Genomic DNA, 17,269 nt, shown 5'->3' on the forward strand with positions numbered 1-17,269 from the left:
GAACTTATTGATTTAACAGAAAAGATATTCACCCTTCATTATAGCTCAAAGAAAAGAAACAAGTAACAATTATCAAATAGCCAATTGCAAAAAAATGATAATAATTTAAAAAGAAACTCAATATATACAGTAATCTTTAAATCTGTAAATTTTGTTGTTACCAAAAAACTGCTGATTATTCTACAGCCAATTAACACACTATCTTCAAATACTACAGTATGATACATGAGGAAAACACAAATCAAACCGTAAAGTAAGCACTTCAAAAGGATTTTCTAAAAAGAACTGAACTATTTTTTTGTGAAATTATTAACCTGTCTCCCAGACAAAATAAATTTTAAATCATTTGTCATTATCCATTTGAAACAAACAATCATTTTTAGAAATGTATTTGGAAATGTTTGTGAAAAGGTGTGTTTCTCCAAACATTATACAGATGGAATAAATATAAATTTGACCTGTGCAGTGTGTTTTTGTGTGTTTGAATAGGTGTGCTTTCGTGTTTATTTGTGTGTTTGTGTGTAAAATTAGATTCAATGTTAAGTAACAGCAAAAGATAAAGTAAAACTGTTAGCCTATTTGTATACAATGGTTAATCCCACTGGTCACTGTTGTTGCCATTTTTGTGAGTTATATGATAACATTTTAAACATGGTTGAGTAATTGCTGTCGGGACAGAATTTAGGTCTGGACTCAGATGCAGAGTTTAAGAGCTTTAATCTGATGCAAATGCAAATAAATGCAAATTACTAGACATCTTAAACATGATGTGCACCAAAAATCTATGTCCTGTCTTAATGTTAACATACTTGGCCAACCTTTTATTTTAGAGCTTTCTCCATATCATCATCATGACCAGAAAGTGAACAGTTCTGGGTCATGTGACAATTTTCAGCACCCATGTGACACTTGTATTATTCAATATGCTGAAAATGCATGGATAGATCACACAGAAACATTTTTATAGTCTTAGAATTTGTCCCCCTCCCTTCGGGCACAGTGACCTGTGGGATTTAATGGGTTAAGATTGCCGTGGTAATTGAGTGTGTGTGTGTGTGTGTGTGTGCCATTGCGCCATCTATAGACATAAAAGAGAAACTACCATGGATGGTGTTGAAAAACGGTATTATTTCCCAAGGTTTTCCTTTTCAGGGTTTTTACGTCAATGATATATTTAAGCTCATGCCCAAAGTTTTATATTTTTGATTTGTGTGGCAATAATATAATATTAATATTTGAGGTTTATGGTCTAAATTATATAATAAAGACAGGGGTTCAAGTAGCCCCAGCTGGGAAACGAGACCTGACAGTCAAAGAAGAGGGTTTAATAAACCCACTGAAGTTCCTTCGTTACCAGGCAACACTAAAGCTGTTGAGCAAGATGGCGAAAGCACAGCTATTTGCACCATAATTCACGTATCGTCCCGAAAAGCAATGTTTAGAGAGAAATACACAGTTCCAAAAACAAACAAACATCAAGCTTGAAATTTTTAGAACAAATGGAGGATGAAGACGCATTGCTGGTAAGTAAACACAACAAATGAGACTGTTCTAGTTCGTCCGAACACGAGCTGAGCAAACATTATTCAGCTTAAGTTTAGCCGCTTGTCAAATGGACAAAAAAGGGGGGAAATGGAGTTAGTCATGTATAGGAGAAAGTATTTTGAAGATTTGCTTTTAAAACGTCGCAACAAAAGCAGATCATCAGTTGTTTCCCTGCGATGGAAAAAGCTAATCATCCTCATTAACAGCTAGCTTGGCTCGACGACATGTTTGTGCGCTTGTGGTTTTGCAGTCTGCGCGTCCGTTCGTCACGTTTGTCAGTTTACCGTTCACATCCACAAATGATTACCTCTTTTTAATCATCCCACAGGCTTTAATCCTATACTACTGCCATGAAAAGTACTACAATCATGCTGTACATGCGACATCAGACGCTCAAAGGAAATACAACAATGAACCCAAATACATTTTCTTCCACGCATATGGGACTCTAATGCAAGGTGAGCTGAAAGAACTACTGGAGTTTAGGTACAGATGTGCCACTTATATTGTTATGCAATCCACTCATATTATGCCAATAATTATTTTTTAGATCAAATTCAAGAAGCAACAGCAGAACTGGACACACTAAGAGACGATAGGCATGTTTCTCTGTGCACACTGATGGCCCTTCTTTATGCAGAGAAAAGAAAAGCAAATCCAGGTGAGGCACAACATTTTCATCATCCTTCATTTGATCTAAGGATGAAACGAACCATTTTAACAAGTATTTCATTCAAATTGTTATGTTGCAGATACAATTCACAATCAATACGGGTTCATTTTAAACTGTTCAGTTCCCTGATCTTAAATTGATCCAGGATATGTTCAACCAGTGTGACTCAGAGATAAATACCTAGGTACTGAACAGTACAGGTGAAGTTTTCTAGATTCCTTGTTTTTCATACAAGATAGTCAAGCTTAAATTAAGTATGTGTACAAACAAACAAGTAAACACGAATAGTTGACAAATCCATTCACATTTTAGTTTCTCCCCAATTTTGATTTTCCAAATAATCCAAAGGGAACATTATTAGAACATTCTACGGCTGTATGGTCATGTGTCTTTGCTAAATTCAAAGGGTTTCCACACATTGAACTGTAATGATGGAGTGATCTTTTTTATTTTCTTTTTTTTTGCTGCCATGACACTTGGTTGTTTTTACGTTAAAGTAAAATAAACCTTCAATGTCTCAGTCCAAATGTCAATTATGATTGATTATGATCTATTTATTTCATTTTGAAACTATTTTATAATGGTATAGGTTGATTTGATTTCATAAACAACGTTCCTCCGATGGATCGATCTGGTTGGATTGAAGGAATAGAAATTAAATAATCGATTAAGTTGACTAATTAAATTGATCACAATTGCGTTTTTCGTTTGCTAGATCACATTGAATCTAGCCACAGGGGTTGCAAGCCAGTAACTTCTGTGCCGGTCCCAAGCCCGGATAAATAGAGAGGGTTGCGTCAGGAAGGGCATCCGGCGTAAAAATTGCCAAAATAACCATGCGAATCATCCACAACACTTTAGACATACCGGATCGGTCGAGGCCCGGGTTAACAACGACCGCCACCGATGCTGTTAACCTACAGGGTGTCGGTGGAAATTTGACTACTGTTGGTGGAAGAAAGAGGGGAGGCAGAAGGGTCCGTGACCAGAGAGAGAAGGGAAAAGGCAGGAACATAGGTTTGAGAATAGGGACTCTTAACGTTGGCACAATGACAGGGAAAGGCAGAGAGCTGGCAGACATGATGGAGAGAAGGAAGGTAGATGTACTGTGTGTGCAGGAGACAAGGTGGAAGGGCAGCAAGGCACGTAGTATTGGAGGAGGATACAAACTGTTCTATCATGGTGCTGATAGGAAGAGAAACGGGGTAGGTGTGATTCTGAAGGGGGAGTTCGTAAACAGTGTTCTAGAGGTGAAAAGAGTCTCAGACAGGATGATGAGCCTAAAGTTAGAAATTGAAGGGGTGATGGTGAATGTAGTCAGTGGGTATGCGCCACAGGTTGGCTGTGAGTTAGAAGTGAAGGAGAGATTCTGGAGTGAGTTGGATGAGGTCATAGAGAGTTTTCCCAGAGGAGAGAGAGTTGTTATTGGAGCAGACTTTAATGGGCATGTTGGTGAGGGCAACAGAGGTGATGAGGAGGTGATGGGCAGGTTTGGTGTGAAGGAAAGGAATCTGGAGGGACAGATGGTGGTGGACTTTGCGAAGAGGATGGAAATGGCTGTAGTCAACACTTACTTCCAGAAGAGAGAGGAACATAGAGTGACATACAGAAGTGGAGGTAGGAGTACCCAGGTGGACTACATCCTATGTAGACGAGGTCATTTTTAGAGAGGTTAATGACTGCAAAGTGGTGGTAGGAGAGAGGGTAGCCAGACAGCACCGCATGGTGGTGTGTAAGATGACTCTGGAGGTCAGGAAGAAGAAGAGAGGGAAAACAGAAAAGAAGACCAAGTGGTGGAAGCTACAGAATGAAGAAACTTGTGAGGAATTTAGGCAGAAGTTGAGGCAGGTCCTGGGTGGTCAGGATGAGCTTCCAGAGGACTGGGAAACTACAGCAGAGATTATCAGGGAAACAGGTAGGAAGGTGCTAGGTGTGTCATCTGGAAAGAGGAAAGACGGTAAAGAGACTTGGTGGTGGAATGAGGAAGTACAGGAATGCGTCCAGAGGAAGAGGTTGGCTAAAAGGAAGTGGGATTTAGAAAGGACTGAGGAAGGTAGACAGGAGTACAAGGAAGCGCAGCGTAGAGTGAAGAGAGAGGTGGCAAAGGCCAAACAGAAAGCTTACGATGAGCTTTATGACAGGTTAGACACAAAGGAAGGAGAGAAAGACTTGTACAGGCTAGCCAGACAGAGAGACAGAGATGGGAAGGACGTGCAACAGATAAGGGTGATTAAGGACAGAGATGGAAAGGTGCTAACAACCCAAGAGAGTGTACAGAAAAGATGGAAGGAGTATTTTGAGGAGCTGATGAACGAGGAAAATGACAGGGAAAGAAGGGAGGAAGATGTGGTTGTTGTGGAGCAGGAAGTAGCAGAGATTGGAAAGGATGAGGTTAGGAAGGCTCTGAAAAGGATGAAGAGCGGAAAGGCTGTTGGTCCTGATGACGTACCTGTGGAGGTATGGAAGTGCCTAGGAGAGACAGCAGTGGAATTTCTAACAAGGTTGTTCAATAGGATTTTAGAGAGTGAGAAGATGCCTGAGGAATGGAGGAGAAGCGTTCTGGTCCCGATCTTTAAGAACAAGGGTGACACGCAGAACTGCAGCAACTATAGAGGAATAAAGTTGATGAGCCACACAATGAAGCTGTGGGAAAGAGTAGTGGAAGCCAGGCTTAGGAAGAAGGTGGAGATTTGTGAGCAGCAGTATGGTTTCATGCCCCGTAAGAGCACCACTGATGCCATTTTTGCTTTGAGAATGTTGATGGAAAAGTACAGAGAAGGTCAGAAGGAGCTGCATTGTGTGTTCGTAGATTTAGAGAAGGCGTATGACAGGGTGCCGAGGGAGGAGCTGTGGTACTGTATGAGGTCGTCTGGAGTGGCAGAGAAGTATGTCAGAGTAGTTCAGGACATGTATGAGAGAAGTATGACGGTGGTGAGATGTGCTGTAGGTCAGACAGAGGAGTTCAAGGTGGAGGTGGGACTACACCAAGGATCAGCTTTGAGTCCTTTTTTGTTTGCTATGCTGATGGACAGGCTGACAGACGAGGTAAGACAGGAATCTCCCTGGACAATGATGTTTGCGGATGACATTGTAATTTGCAGTGAGAGTAGAGAGCAGGTGGAGGAACAGCTAGAGAGGTGGAGGTTTGCTCTGGAAAGAAGAGGTATGAAGGTCAGTCGTAGTAAGACAGAATACATGTGTCTGAACGAGAGGGATCAAGGTAGAAGCGTTAGGTTACAGGGGGCTGAGGTGAAGAAGGTGCAGGAGTTTAAGTACTTGGGGTCAACAGTTCAGTGTGATGGGGATTGTGGAAAAGAGGTGAAGAGGCGAGTGCAGGCAGGTTGGAGCGGTTGGAGGAAAGTGTCAGGAGTGTTGTGTGACAGAAGAGTGCCAGCAAGACTCAAAGGAAAGGTGTACAAGACAGTGGTGAGACCAGCTCTGCTCTATGGGTTAGAGACGGTAGCAGTGAGACAGAGACAAGAGGCTGAGATGGAGGTAGCGGAGATGAAGATGTTGAGGTTCTCCTTAGGAGTGACCAGGTTAGACAGGATAAGGAACGAGTACATCAGAGGGACGGCTCACGTTGCCTGTGTTAGCGACAAAGTCAGAGAAGCCAGACTGAGATGGTTTGGACATGTTCAGAGGAGGGATAGTGGATATATTGGTAGAAGGATGTTGGAGATGGAGCTGCCTGGCAGGAGGGCAAGAGGACGGCCAAAGAGGAGATACATGGATGTCTTAACAGAGGACATGAAGTTGGCTAACGTTAGGGTAGAAGATGTTCATGATAGAGTGAGGTGGAAAAGGATGATTCGCTGTGGCGACCCCTGATGGGAAAAGCCGAAAGAGAAAGAGTTTGCTAGATCACATTGGTGGGCTAAATGTATGAGTTATTTTAAAAGATCTCTTGGTGTTTGCAGACAAAGAGGTCATTCAAGAGCTTGATGCAAAGATAAAAGAAGACCGTAAAAGTGCACCTCCTAAGAGTTTGTACTATGCTGGGACTTTCCTCTGGCTGTTGGGGCGAAATGACAAAGCAAGAGAGTACATAGAAAGAATGATCAAGCTCTCCAATGGCTCTAAAGAGGTAAGAGTTCAGCCTTTTATAGTATGATGAAGAAAATCACAAATTCACAATTACCTTTGTTAGATAAATATATCATGTAAGAAATGTTTTGAATCATCAGGGTGTCTCTTGATAAACTGTTCACTTATATTTGTTGTTCAGGGGATCGTTCTAAAAGCTTGGATAGACGTTACATCTGGAAAAGACTCCTATGCCCGAAAGGCTGGAAAGTACTTTGATGAGGGACTGAAAGAAGGAGCTAATGTTTTTGCTCTGATGGGAAAGGTAATGTGTGTATTACAGCTCTATAGTGAGCAGCCATGGTTTGAATGCCAGGATGTTACATTTCAGACACATACAACTGTATGTTTTGTATAAATGATTGCCCAAGGCCATGACTCAATGTTTTCTTTGTCGTCTTTGTGATGGCAGTTACTTCTCTTTGAGCAGTTTCATTAAATAAAATCTTTATTTAAAAATGTTTGTACAAACAACAACAGACAAATTTCTTATAGTATCATTCTTACATTTTTTTTGACTGTTTTTAAAGACTCTAATCTATTGTAGTTTTAAAATTTATTTCAGTTTATTGGATATTTTTCAGCTGCTGTAGCTTTTATAGTCTGGACTCGTTTTTGTTAAATTTGTGTTTGCATTTTTCTTGTAATATTTCAAACTGCACTCTGTAAGTTTTTCTAACTTGAGCTTCAATCTTAAATTTTAAGCTTTTGCTTGCTCCTTTTGTTTCTCTTAACTTGGTTTGAAGTTTAGCTTTTCTGTTTTGTTTTTCTTACCATTTTGAAGTCTCTAAATGTCTCCTTTTCTTTTTATCGCAGGCACAGTACTATGAATACCGTCAGAACTACTCTGGAGCATTAGAGATAGTTAACCAAATCATAGTGAGCTCCCCTGGCTTTCTACCTGCTCTCATCAAGAAAATGAAACTGATGCTAAGCCTCCAAAACTGGGATCAAACTGTGGACACGGCAGACAGGTAACTGATGAAGTGCGTTTGAGGTGTTCTATAAATTGGTAGTCATACTCTGGTTTGCTGGACAGAAATCAGACTGGTAACTTAGATTACATCCTTCCTGATCTTGTGAAAGATCAAGGAGTATTCATCACACCCCCTGAGAGGACCCTTTCCATTCCTTTTAGTTTAATGTTATTTGACTGGGAGCTCCACACTGCACTGCAGGAGTATCATATACGCCATTTCTATTAATAATAGAAATCATAGCTTATCAAATGTAAAGGATGGACTTCACTCACACCACCTTGTGTAATGTTTCAGGCTTTTACAGAAGGATAAAAATAACCTGGAGGCCCTGCGAATGCTAGCACTGCATTCCGTGTGCAGAGATGGTGATTTTACTGAGGTAACACTTCTTATTTTGATAGAAATGACAAAATTAATTAAAAAATAAATAAAAGGGTTGATATTTCAACATGATGCAGCTCTCATCATCATTACACGTCTCACTAACAGGCAGCAAAGATGCTCTCCAACCTCATGAGCAGCTTAGACATCTTGGAACCAAACAACCCGGAGCTTTTCTACAGAATGTCTCTTGCCTTCACTCGTGTTGTGAGTCCATTTTGAACACCTTTCAGACTTTATGAAGCTGCAGGGAGGGGTGTCTTTCTCAGCTTAAACTGCATTGTCATTGAATCTTGTTATCGTTGTGTTTTGCTTGTATGACAGTGTGGGCGCAATAAAAAAGTGATTGAGCTGACATTTAAAATGGTGGAAAGAGCCTTTTCGTTGGTACCGGGAGACCCCGATTTAGCAATCGAACTGGGCTACCAGATGGTTCTAATGGGCAGAACAAAAGAGGCTCTAAAGTGGTACAAGACCTCGACTTCCAACAAGGAAGCAGCTAGTATTTCAGCTCTGACTGGTAATACTGACTTGTAATCTCTTGTTTTCAGTTTGCTTGATGCTTTAAGCGAGACCTAGTTCCTTCCTTCATACTAAAGTTTTCCTGTTATGTTTTCCCTTTTCAGGTATAGTTCGCTGTCATCTGATGGAGGGTCATGTTGACGACGCAGAACAACAATTGGAGTTTCTCACAGAAATTCAAAAGTCCATTGGAAAATCAGGCGTAATAACCTTTTAACTGAAATATTTGTTATGGACCCAATGTTTTGTACCTATCCCTGTTCTTTGAAGATTTTTTTCCTGCTGATTACTTTTCCTTTTCTTTTTTATTTGACAATCTGATTTTTGCTTTCTTTTTGTTAAATGATATTTGAATCCTTTTTTTAAATGTTTGTATCCTTCAGGAGCTCTTGTACCTGCAGGCTGTGCTGGCGGCCAAAAAGCGGCGGCCCCAGGAGGAGGTGACCAACCTGCTGAACGATGCAGTGGACACCCACTTCTCCTCGCTGCAGGGCCTTCCCCTGGGAGTCGAGTACCTGGAAAAGATGAATCCAGACTTCCTTCTGGAGATCATCCAAGAATATCTTGCACTCTGCCCTGCAAAGGTAGAAAATTGGTCTTTATTTAGGTTTGTCGTGTGTGCGGTATAGAAACTTTAGGTCTTGCATTTGAGCAATTCAAGTCTGGTTTGACATAACACTTTGTAAAAGAAAATTTGTTGTTGATTACATTGTAGCCTCCTGCCCCAGGCCAGCCTCCTGCTCCTCAGCTCCAACACTGTGCCAAGCTGTTGGATACTGTGGTGAAAATTGTTCCGGGTCTCCTTAATGCAGTTTTTCTGATGGCTAAAGTCAGATATCTCTGTGGTAAGTGTGTCAGATTTGTACTAGCATCATAACTTCATTTCATGTTTTTACTGTGTTTCTTTTACAATTTAACGGCATAAATGCTGCACTGTTTCAGGTGATATCGATGCTGCTCAGAGCAGTCTACGCCACTGCCTAGACCAGTATCCATCTCATGCAGACGCTCACCTCCTAATGGCTCAGATCCACCTGCTGCAGGGAAACATAACTCTGTGCACCCATTCTCTTGAACTCTGCCTCAGCCAAGACTTTGAGGTAAGATCACTGCTTCCAAATTTATGGTCGCTGGTGTTTCTATGCAACATTTGCATGGAAAGTAAACTGTCCACTTTGCAGCTCTGTGATTTTCACGTTAGTATTTACTGTACTTATAAAAATCTAATAGTGTGGTTTTACGAGAAGACATTTAAATGTTCTTTTTATTTGTATTGTCTAAATTTTCCCAAAAACTACTCAACTTCTCAACTTTTATTTTACATTAACATTACAGCAACAACAAAAACGAGATTCTCTTAAAAAGAATTACACACTTAAAAAATTAAATCAAAAATAACATTTTGTTCGTAGGAAGATGCGAAGAAATGTTTTCTGTATCCTTGATTTGTTTATGCACTTGACTCTACGTATTAATTTGTTTAAATGCCCTTGGAGTGGTTTTAACACACTATTGTTGATATAAGACTGTACTGAATTTGTATTGATATATTTCAAAATGCATTGAGGCCCATCAACAATGAAAAGAGATTATTCTTTTTTTATTTCAGTGAACAAAAGCAAATCTCTGTAAAGCAGAGTCCGTAAATGTATCATTCAGGGACAGAGTGCAAAGTCAAAGCCCATACATCAGAATAATTTACTTTTTTTTTAATTGAGGTTTACATTTTTTAGCATTCACACGGAAATCAATAGTAAAAAGATTGTTTAGAAATAACTTTCCAGAACAATAGTGCTAGTGTGACACAGACAGCAGTGAAATATGTTCATGCTGGCTTTGCCTGCACAAACACCAATCTGCCTTTTGTTTCTTCTAGATTCGAGGCCACCCGCTGTACCACCTGATTATGGCCCAGGCAAAGAAGAAAACGGGTGAGCTTGCAGAGGCGATTCAGATATTACAGATGGCTGTGAGTCTTCCGGGTGTCCGTAAAGCGGAATCCCATTCAAAATCGAAGCAAAAGAAGATGGAAATGAGCTCTGCCGACTGTGTTTCTATTTTCTTGGAGCTCGCTGAGGCCCTGTGGCTCAACGGACAACAGGTGAACAAAGACTGAATTTATAAATGCTCCTGCATGATAACGTTTTATTTTGGTTCAAATGTAGTTCTCGGATTGGAAAAGAAAACATCTATATATTTAAGAACTTAATGAGTGTTTTTTGTGTTTCAGCATGAAGCTGCAAAGGTGATGCAGGATGCTATTACTGAGTTTTCCGGGACATCTGAGGAGCTGCGAATCACCATTGCTAACGCAGACCTGGCCCTGCTGCGTGGAGACGTTGAACTGGCGCTGAAAATGTTGCGAAATATTACCCCTGAACAGCCGTACTACATCCAAGCAAAAGAGAAAATGGCAAACATATATCTGATGCACAAAAGAGAGAAGCGGCTGTATGTGAGCTGTTACAGGTGAGCATTAACAAAAATCAGCCTTTAATTAAATTGTGAAGACAGTATATGAGCCAAAATAAAAATCAAATGATGTCTATTTTGAACAGAAAAATGTATTCATGTCTGCATAAAAACTACAACATAAATGATGCGATGTGAGCGTTTTCATAGGGAAATTGTGGAAAAGCGGTCCAGCCCTCACACTTATCTCCTACTTGGTGACGCCTACATGAACATTCTGGAGGTGAGGGGTATAAGTCTGATTATTTCTTTTTAAATAATTTTCTTTAGGCCTTATTTAAAGAAAGTGACTTGTTTTTATGTTAGGGAAGCTTTATTTGTAAGCTGTTTTTTTCTGCTTCATCTTACAACTATAGTAAAGAATATGACCAAATTTAAACATGACTGTATGAAGACTGAATAAGACAAAGATGTCACATGATGGCTTTCTAAAGTGTCATTAGCAATATTCCACTTGTGCTCACTTTTTTGATACAGTTGCACCATCTTCTTTTAATTTAGCTTTTTTTTGGTTATTCTTTTCTTTTTCTTACAGTTTGACTACTGAATGTTGAACATGTTATAAACATTCTATGTTTCTACAAACAAATTACTTCCTGTTTTGTGATTTATTTTTTGACATTTTTTCTCTTCCTACGCAGAGAATTAAGAAATGTGATAACTAACAATTGTTTGACTCCATGTTTGTTCAATATTGGAGTATTCATGAGGATTAAAGCAACAAAATACACTTAACTTTAATCTGGATTTATACATCAAAATATTAAATTCTTGATATTTTCACTGAAGAAATGAACTTGTTACTTCATCCGATTGAGCCTTAAACTATGCTTCCTAATACAATTTTTTTGTGTTGTTTTTTTCCTTAAATCTGGTGAAGATTGTGTAATCAGTTAACACAAAAAGAGCTATTCCCATTTTCTACAATTTGTACTATCAAGTATGCAACAGCACTTAAATTGTTTATCACGTTTACAACTGTTTATACTGATTCCTGTCGCTGGTGTGTGTGTGTGTGTGTTTTTTCAGCCAGAGAAAGCCATTGAGGCTTATGACCAGGCCCTGAAGAAAAACCCCAAAGACTCCATCTTAGCGAGTAAGATGGGGAAAGCTCTGATCAAGACTCATAACTACTTTGAGGTATTTGTTTGACCCTAAATATTTCAGACACAGGTGGACATGCGTCATTCAAAGACTGTTGTTGACATTCAGGCTATCAAGTACTATGAGGCTGCCCTGCAGACAGAGCAGCACACGTTCCTGCGCTACGACCTGGCTGAGCTTCTGATGAAGATGAAGCAATACGATCGCAGTGAAAAAGTCCTGCATGACGCTCTGGCTCATGAACCAGGTACTAAATGCGTCACAAATGACAGCAACGGGAAGTGACTCGAGCTGAAACATCCCTTTTTTTCTCATGTGTATTCTAAAACTATAAACAACAGATTAAGCAGTTGAACCTGGATGTTCACAAATATTTATTAAGCGGTGATGCATTGCTTGGATGTATAAACCAAGTAAGCTGATATTTCTTCAATGTTTTTTTAACTGAAAAAGCAGACTATTAGGAGCAGAAGAGAGCGCGTGTTAGTCAGAGTGCTTTTTTATATTACTTTAAAATCTAGCTTGCTTTGAGGATCTTATAATAAGAGTTTAAACTTTTAAAAGCTTGTTTATTAGTAAGACTAATTCAAATGAAAAACAAGGAGCTGCTAAAGAAATACAGATGTTGTTTAGTCTTTGAACACCCACTCAGATCATCTTTTGATCTATTGTAAAAGCATTCCCATAGGTCTTATAATTGTGATTATGCCATTTTTAGGTTAATTAAAAAACAACAAAAAAACAAATGTGTGCTTTCATTAGAAAATTTGCCTCTATGTTGAACTGTTGGCAAAGGAGTAAGTCTTCCCTCATTTCTTATCATCCATCTGTTTACACGTTCTCCCGCTAACTTACAGCCCCTCACAACCCCAACAGTGCAACAAAAATGGCAGACAACATCAAACCTAGATCCCAGTTCAGACAAGGAAAACAAAGACGTACATGGATGTATTTGTTTGCAATTGGATAAATCAGAATAGCGTGCAGCAAGGCGCTTGTGGCCCGCTGACTCTACGTCACTGCTAAAAGCTTTTTCCAACTGCATTCTTTGTCTGCTCCTGATTTACAATAATTTGAATAAAGAAATACTCAGATATGCAATTGTAAGCTTAATTTCCTTCATATATGTCCCCCATAATGAGAAAAAAGCCACAAGAACATGTTAAAAACAACAAAAATGGTATTTTCAGTGGAGTGGGTTTTAAATGGCATCAGATCAGCTTTAGTTAAAACATGGCTGACAAAATAATTTGACCACTAGGAGGTGCCAAAGCAGCCTTTTAGTAATAACTCGTTGATTTGTTTGTTTTGTTTAGTGAATGAACTACCTTTACTCTCTGATGACTGCCGTTATCTGGTGCTGTTGGCAAAGATCCAAAATAAAGTTGAAAAAAACGAAGAATCTTTGTTTTCTTTGAAAAAAGTAAGTGATTCCTTTTTTTCTATATCATTTTGTGTCATAAACTATAAAAATGTGATTTATTTTTTATGTGACTAAAATTCTCTAATATGAGCCCTATTCCAAATGTTCATCTTCTATGATATGCAGAAACGGTTCAGATCATTCTGTTGTTATAACACTGTTGAGTTGACAAATTTTGCTGTTCAAAGGCGCGTGACGTGCAGGCCAAGGTGGTGAAGCGTGTGCAGTTGGAGCAGCCCGATGCTGTCCCCGAGCAAAAGAAGATCGCAGCAGAGATCTGTGCCGAGATCGCAAAACACTACACAAGTCAGAGGGGCTACGAGAGAGCAGTCCAGTTTTACAAAGAAGCTCTTGTGTATTGCGAGACAGATCTCAAGGTCAGCGGAGCTGAATCGAAACCATTGTGTGTACTTACTGCAGCTGTGATCAACAAGCATTGGCATCTTTTGAAGCCTGTTGCCTGAGTGTCACGCATTCTCTAACTTGTTTGGATTTGAGCAAAATGTTAGATTTGCACTTTTAACACAAAGATTATTGTGACATTGACTCCATTCAGATGAATGCTCCCCTGTTCGTAGGTGATGGTGGAGCTGGCACGGTTATACCTCACCCTTGATGAGGCGGATGCTTGCAAGGAGCAATGCCGTATCATTTTAAAGATTGACCCACACAATGAAGACACAACTTTGGTTTGTTCTGGCCCTCGGTCACCACAGCTGCAACAACGGTTATTTAAAACCTGATCTAAAAGTCTACTTCTCACACGTGCTTCTCCCTAGATGATGGCAGACATCATGTTCAGAAAACAAGAGTATGAACAAGCCGTTTTTCATTTTCAACAACTTCTGGAGCGGAAGCCAGGTACTATAAATTTTTACTATTCTTTTAATAATGAATAAAAGATCATCACTTTTAAGAACTAAAAGCATATCTTTTTTTAAACAGATAACTACCTAGCTCTGTCACGCATTATAGACTTGTTGAGAAGAGCCGGAAAGTTGGAAGAAGTCCCCAGATTTCTTGACATGGTTGAAAAACATTCCTTTAGGTCTAAAGTAGACCCTGGCTTCTATTACTGTAAAGGACTCTATCTTTGGTAAGTTACAAACCCATCTTCTAAAGATGATAAATGTTTTTATTTTTTTTAATTTTATATTTAGTCAAGACATGAAGCTAAACCTCTGCGTCCTGCTCAGGTATACAGGACAACCCAACGATGCGCTACGACATTTTAACAAGGCTCGGAAAGACAACGACTGGGGTCAAAACGCAGTTTACAACATGATTGAAATCTACCTGAACCCTGACAATGACACGCTTGGAGGGGAACTATTTGAGAATTTAGATGGTGAAATTGGGTGAGTAAGTTTAATTAACTTTCGCTTTGAAATTGACGGTCTTTCTTTAAATGACAAAAACCCCTCCGTGCCTCTCAATAGCAACTCCACAGAGAAGCAGGAGTCGGAGCAGCTTGCAGTGAGAACAGCTGAGAAGTTGCTACGGGAGATAAAGCCTCAGACGCCAGGCGGACACATACAGCTCCGCATCCTGGAGAACTACTGTCTCCTTGCGACCAAACAGAAGGCCAATATAGAGAAAGCTCTTAATGTTTTCTCAGAGATTGCAAGCAATGAGGTAAGCAAACTCCAGATGGTTCACGAGCGACAGCACTCCCTCCTGTGTAAATATGCTCACACCAAGAGATTAGCATTATTTCAGCCTCCTCCTTAATGACAGCAAATACCGTTAAACTGAACTTCTACTGCGTCAGACATGTTTGCTGGATTGCCTTTAGTTTAATAGTTTAGCTCTGTTAGGGGCCATTTTGATGTTAAATTGACATCTCATTGTTTTGGTTTCTCTCAGAAAGACCACGCACCAGCACTTCTGGCCATGGCAACCGCTTACATGATGCTGAAACAAACCCCCAGAGCCAGGAACCAGCTCAAACTCATAGCTAAGATGAACTGGAACCTGGCAGATGCAGACGAGTTTGAGAAGAGCTGGTTGCTGCTGGCAGATATTTACATCCACTCAGGAAAATTTGATTTGGCCGGAGACCTTTTAAAAAGATGCTTAAATCATAATAAGGTAACTTAAAAACCTTATTGTGACTTAATTGTGCAATTAATTCAACTTTTTTTCTGTCATATTCATTTGTTTTTTTTTTCTTTTTCAAAGTCATGCTGCAAGGCTTATGAATATCAGGGCTACATAATGGAAAAAGAGATGGCATTCCGTGATGCAGCACTCAATTATGAACTGGCTTGGAAGTATGGGAATCAGACCAATCCAAATATTGGTAGGGGAACCACAACGTCCAGTTTTGTTTAGAGTAATACTGAGAAAACCACATTTTTAACAGCAACTATTTCCTTTTTCTTCAGGATATAAACTTGCTTTTAACTACTTAAAAGCAAAAAAACATGTTGAGGCCATAGACGTGTGCCACAAGGTGAACATTTTTAGATAATTGAAACTTGTTGGTAATATTGTTGTTATTTGGCTCTAACTTTGCAAATATTTCTGTCCACAGGTTCTTGCTCTTCATCCACATTATCCAAAGATTAGAAAGGAAATCTTGGACAAAGCTCGTGCTGCCTTAAGACCTTAGTGCTGATTTTTGATGTGCATGCAAGACGGATGGATAATAAACCAGCAATTATTTTACTTAACAAACGTCCCAAAGACACCTCTATTTCTTTTTTTTTAAATGTGCCTCTTGGCCAGACTATCTTAGAATAATTTGTCTTCTGATCATTTTAAGTTTTCCTTTGAACATAAGTTTCTATCACACATTTGTGCAGAAACAAACCATCTTTGAAACGTTTAAAAAGTAATTTTTGCTTGATGCCTTTTTAAACAAAAACCCATGAATATGATCCCACAACTTTATTAAATTTAATACATCAATGGAACCTCTTAAATTGATCTAAAGTTGATTGTAATAGAGTGTGAGGAAACAAAAATGAAATGTTTTTTCTTGGCAGCTCTGAAAACAATATGTCTAGACCCCTTGATAAGTAAAAAAAAAGTGGCTTATGGAAACAAAGTGCAGAAAGAGTACAAGTTGTTGCAATTTATTTTAATAACAATTTGGTTCATATCCTCTTTTGTGGTTGCTGATATGATTCCTAGTCAATTTTGGATCATTTTGAACGATCCAATTCACTGATCCAGGACATCTTGAATCAAAAATACAACCAGTGAAACTTCGATAATTACCTGGATACTTAACAGCGCAGGTGATGTTTTCCAGATTTCTTGTATATCTTGCAAGATAATCAATTATAAATTAAATATGTGTACAAAAAAACAAGTAAATCAGAATTGTTGACAAATCCATTCACATTTTAGTTTCAGCTTTGTTTTTCCACATCAAAATAATACAAACTTTATTAGAACATTTTACCACACTGTATGGTCACATGTCTTTGCTAAATTTAGGGTTTCCACACATTGAGCTCACTGGGATGATGGCTTGATCATTTTTTGCCGCCATTACATGTGTTGTCCACTGTAATGGCACTTGGTCATTTTTCAATACAGAATATATAATCAATTTATTTCATTTAGAAACATATAATGCTGAAGGTTGTTTCGATTAACAACTTGTCACAGACAGATTATTCTGATTGGGTCGTAGGAATATTAATAGAAATATTGATTAGGTCGATTATACATGACACCCCTAAGAATGATACGTTGTTGGAGATTTTTCTCTTTTTTTTAAGTTCAAAAGTTTACAAGAATCCACATTTTTTGTTTGGATATTCTCAAGTTAAAGATATCCACTTTTTTGTGTGCATTTTGCTGTACATTTGTAGCTGCTGACAGTCACACAGCATAAAATAGGAGGAAAAACTATTTTTTACTTCCTGTAATGCAAATTATATATTTATTTATATTGTCTTACCGGTAATTTTAAAATGAGAGGAAATGATGCATTCACTGTCTCCCGTAAAAAATAACATTTTGTAGGAAGAACGTTGTATTTTGGACCAATAAAAGTGTCTTGATTCACCTTTGGGTTTGATTTCTGATCAGATTTATTTGGAAAGGGTCTCATATGTGCGCTGGTGA

The 17,269-nt window shown here is 38.9% G+C and overlaps 1 protein-coding gene across 1 annotated transcript; it reads left to right on the top strand.

Moving 5' to 3' along the window:
• The first annotated feature begins 1,361 nt into the window (after positions 1–1,361).
• Positions 1,362–17,033, top strand: ttc21b (tetratricopeptide repeat domain 21B). The gene is made up of 29 exons (XM_004081737.4): positions 1,362–1,523; positions 1,874–2,003; positions 2,096–2,206; positions 6,139–6,305; positions 6,447–6,569; positions 7,121–7,278; positions 7,579–7,663; positions 7,774–7,872; positions 7,990–8,185; positions 8,292–8,389; positions 8,571–8,771; positions 8,903–9,032; positions 9,130–9,287; positions 10,064–10,288; positions 10,418–10,656; positions 10,810–10,882; positions 11,689–11,799; positions 11,872–12,010; positions 13,080–13,186; positions 13,375–13,563; positions 13,765–13,875; positions 13,966–14,047; positions 14,132–14,282; positions 14,383–14,544; positions 14,626–14,821; positions 15,053–15,277; positions 15,368–15,488; positions 15,574–15,641; positions 15,723–17,033. The coding sequence occupies exons 1-29, from the start codon at positions 1,500–1,502 to the stop codon at positions 15,798–15,800; spliced, it is 3,957 nt and encodes a 1,318-aa protein (XP_004081785.1). The 5' UTR covers positions 1,362–1,499; the 3' UTR covers positions 15,801–17,033.
• The last annotated feature ends 236 nt before the right edge of the window (positions 17,034–17,269 follow it).

This window comes from Oryzias latipes, chromosome 21 (assembly GCF_002234675.1).
Source record: "Oryzias latipes chromosome 21, ASM223467v1".
In the NCBI taxonomy this organism is placed as follows: Eukaryota; Metazoa; Chordata; class Actinopteri; order Beloniformes; family Adrianichthyidae; genus Oryzias; species Oryzias latipes.

What these genes read in the sequence shown, in the direction of transcription:
- ttc21b (XM_004081737.4), top strand. Translation starts at nt 1,500, where the DNA reads ATGGAGGATGAAGACGCATTGCTG. An exon ending in ACTGTGGACACGGCAGACAG is followed by an intron (nt 7,279 to 7,578) that starts GTAACTGATGAA and finishes GTAATGTTTCAG; the next exon opens with GCTTTTACAGAAGGATAAAA. An exon ending in CTGTATGTGAGCTGTTACAG is followed by an intron (nt 10,657 to 10,809) that starts GTGAGCATTAAC and finishes GCGTTTTCATAG; the next exon opens with GGAAATTGTGGAAAAGCGGT.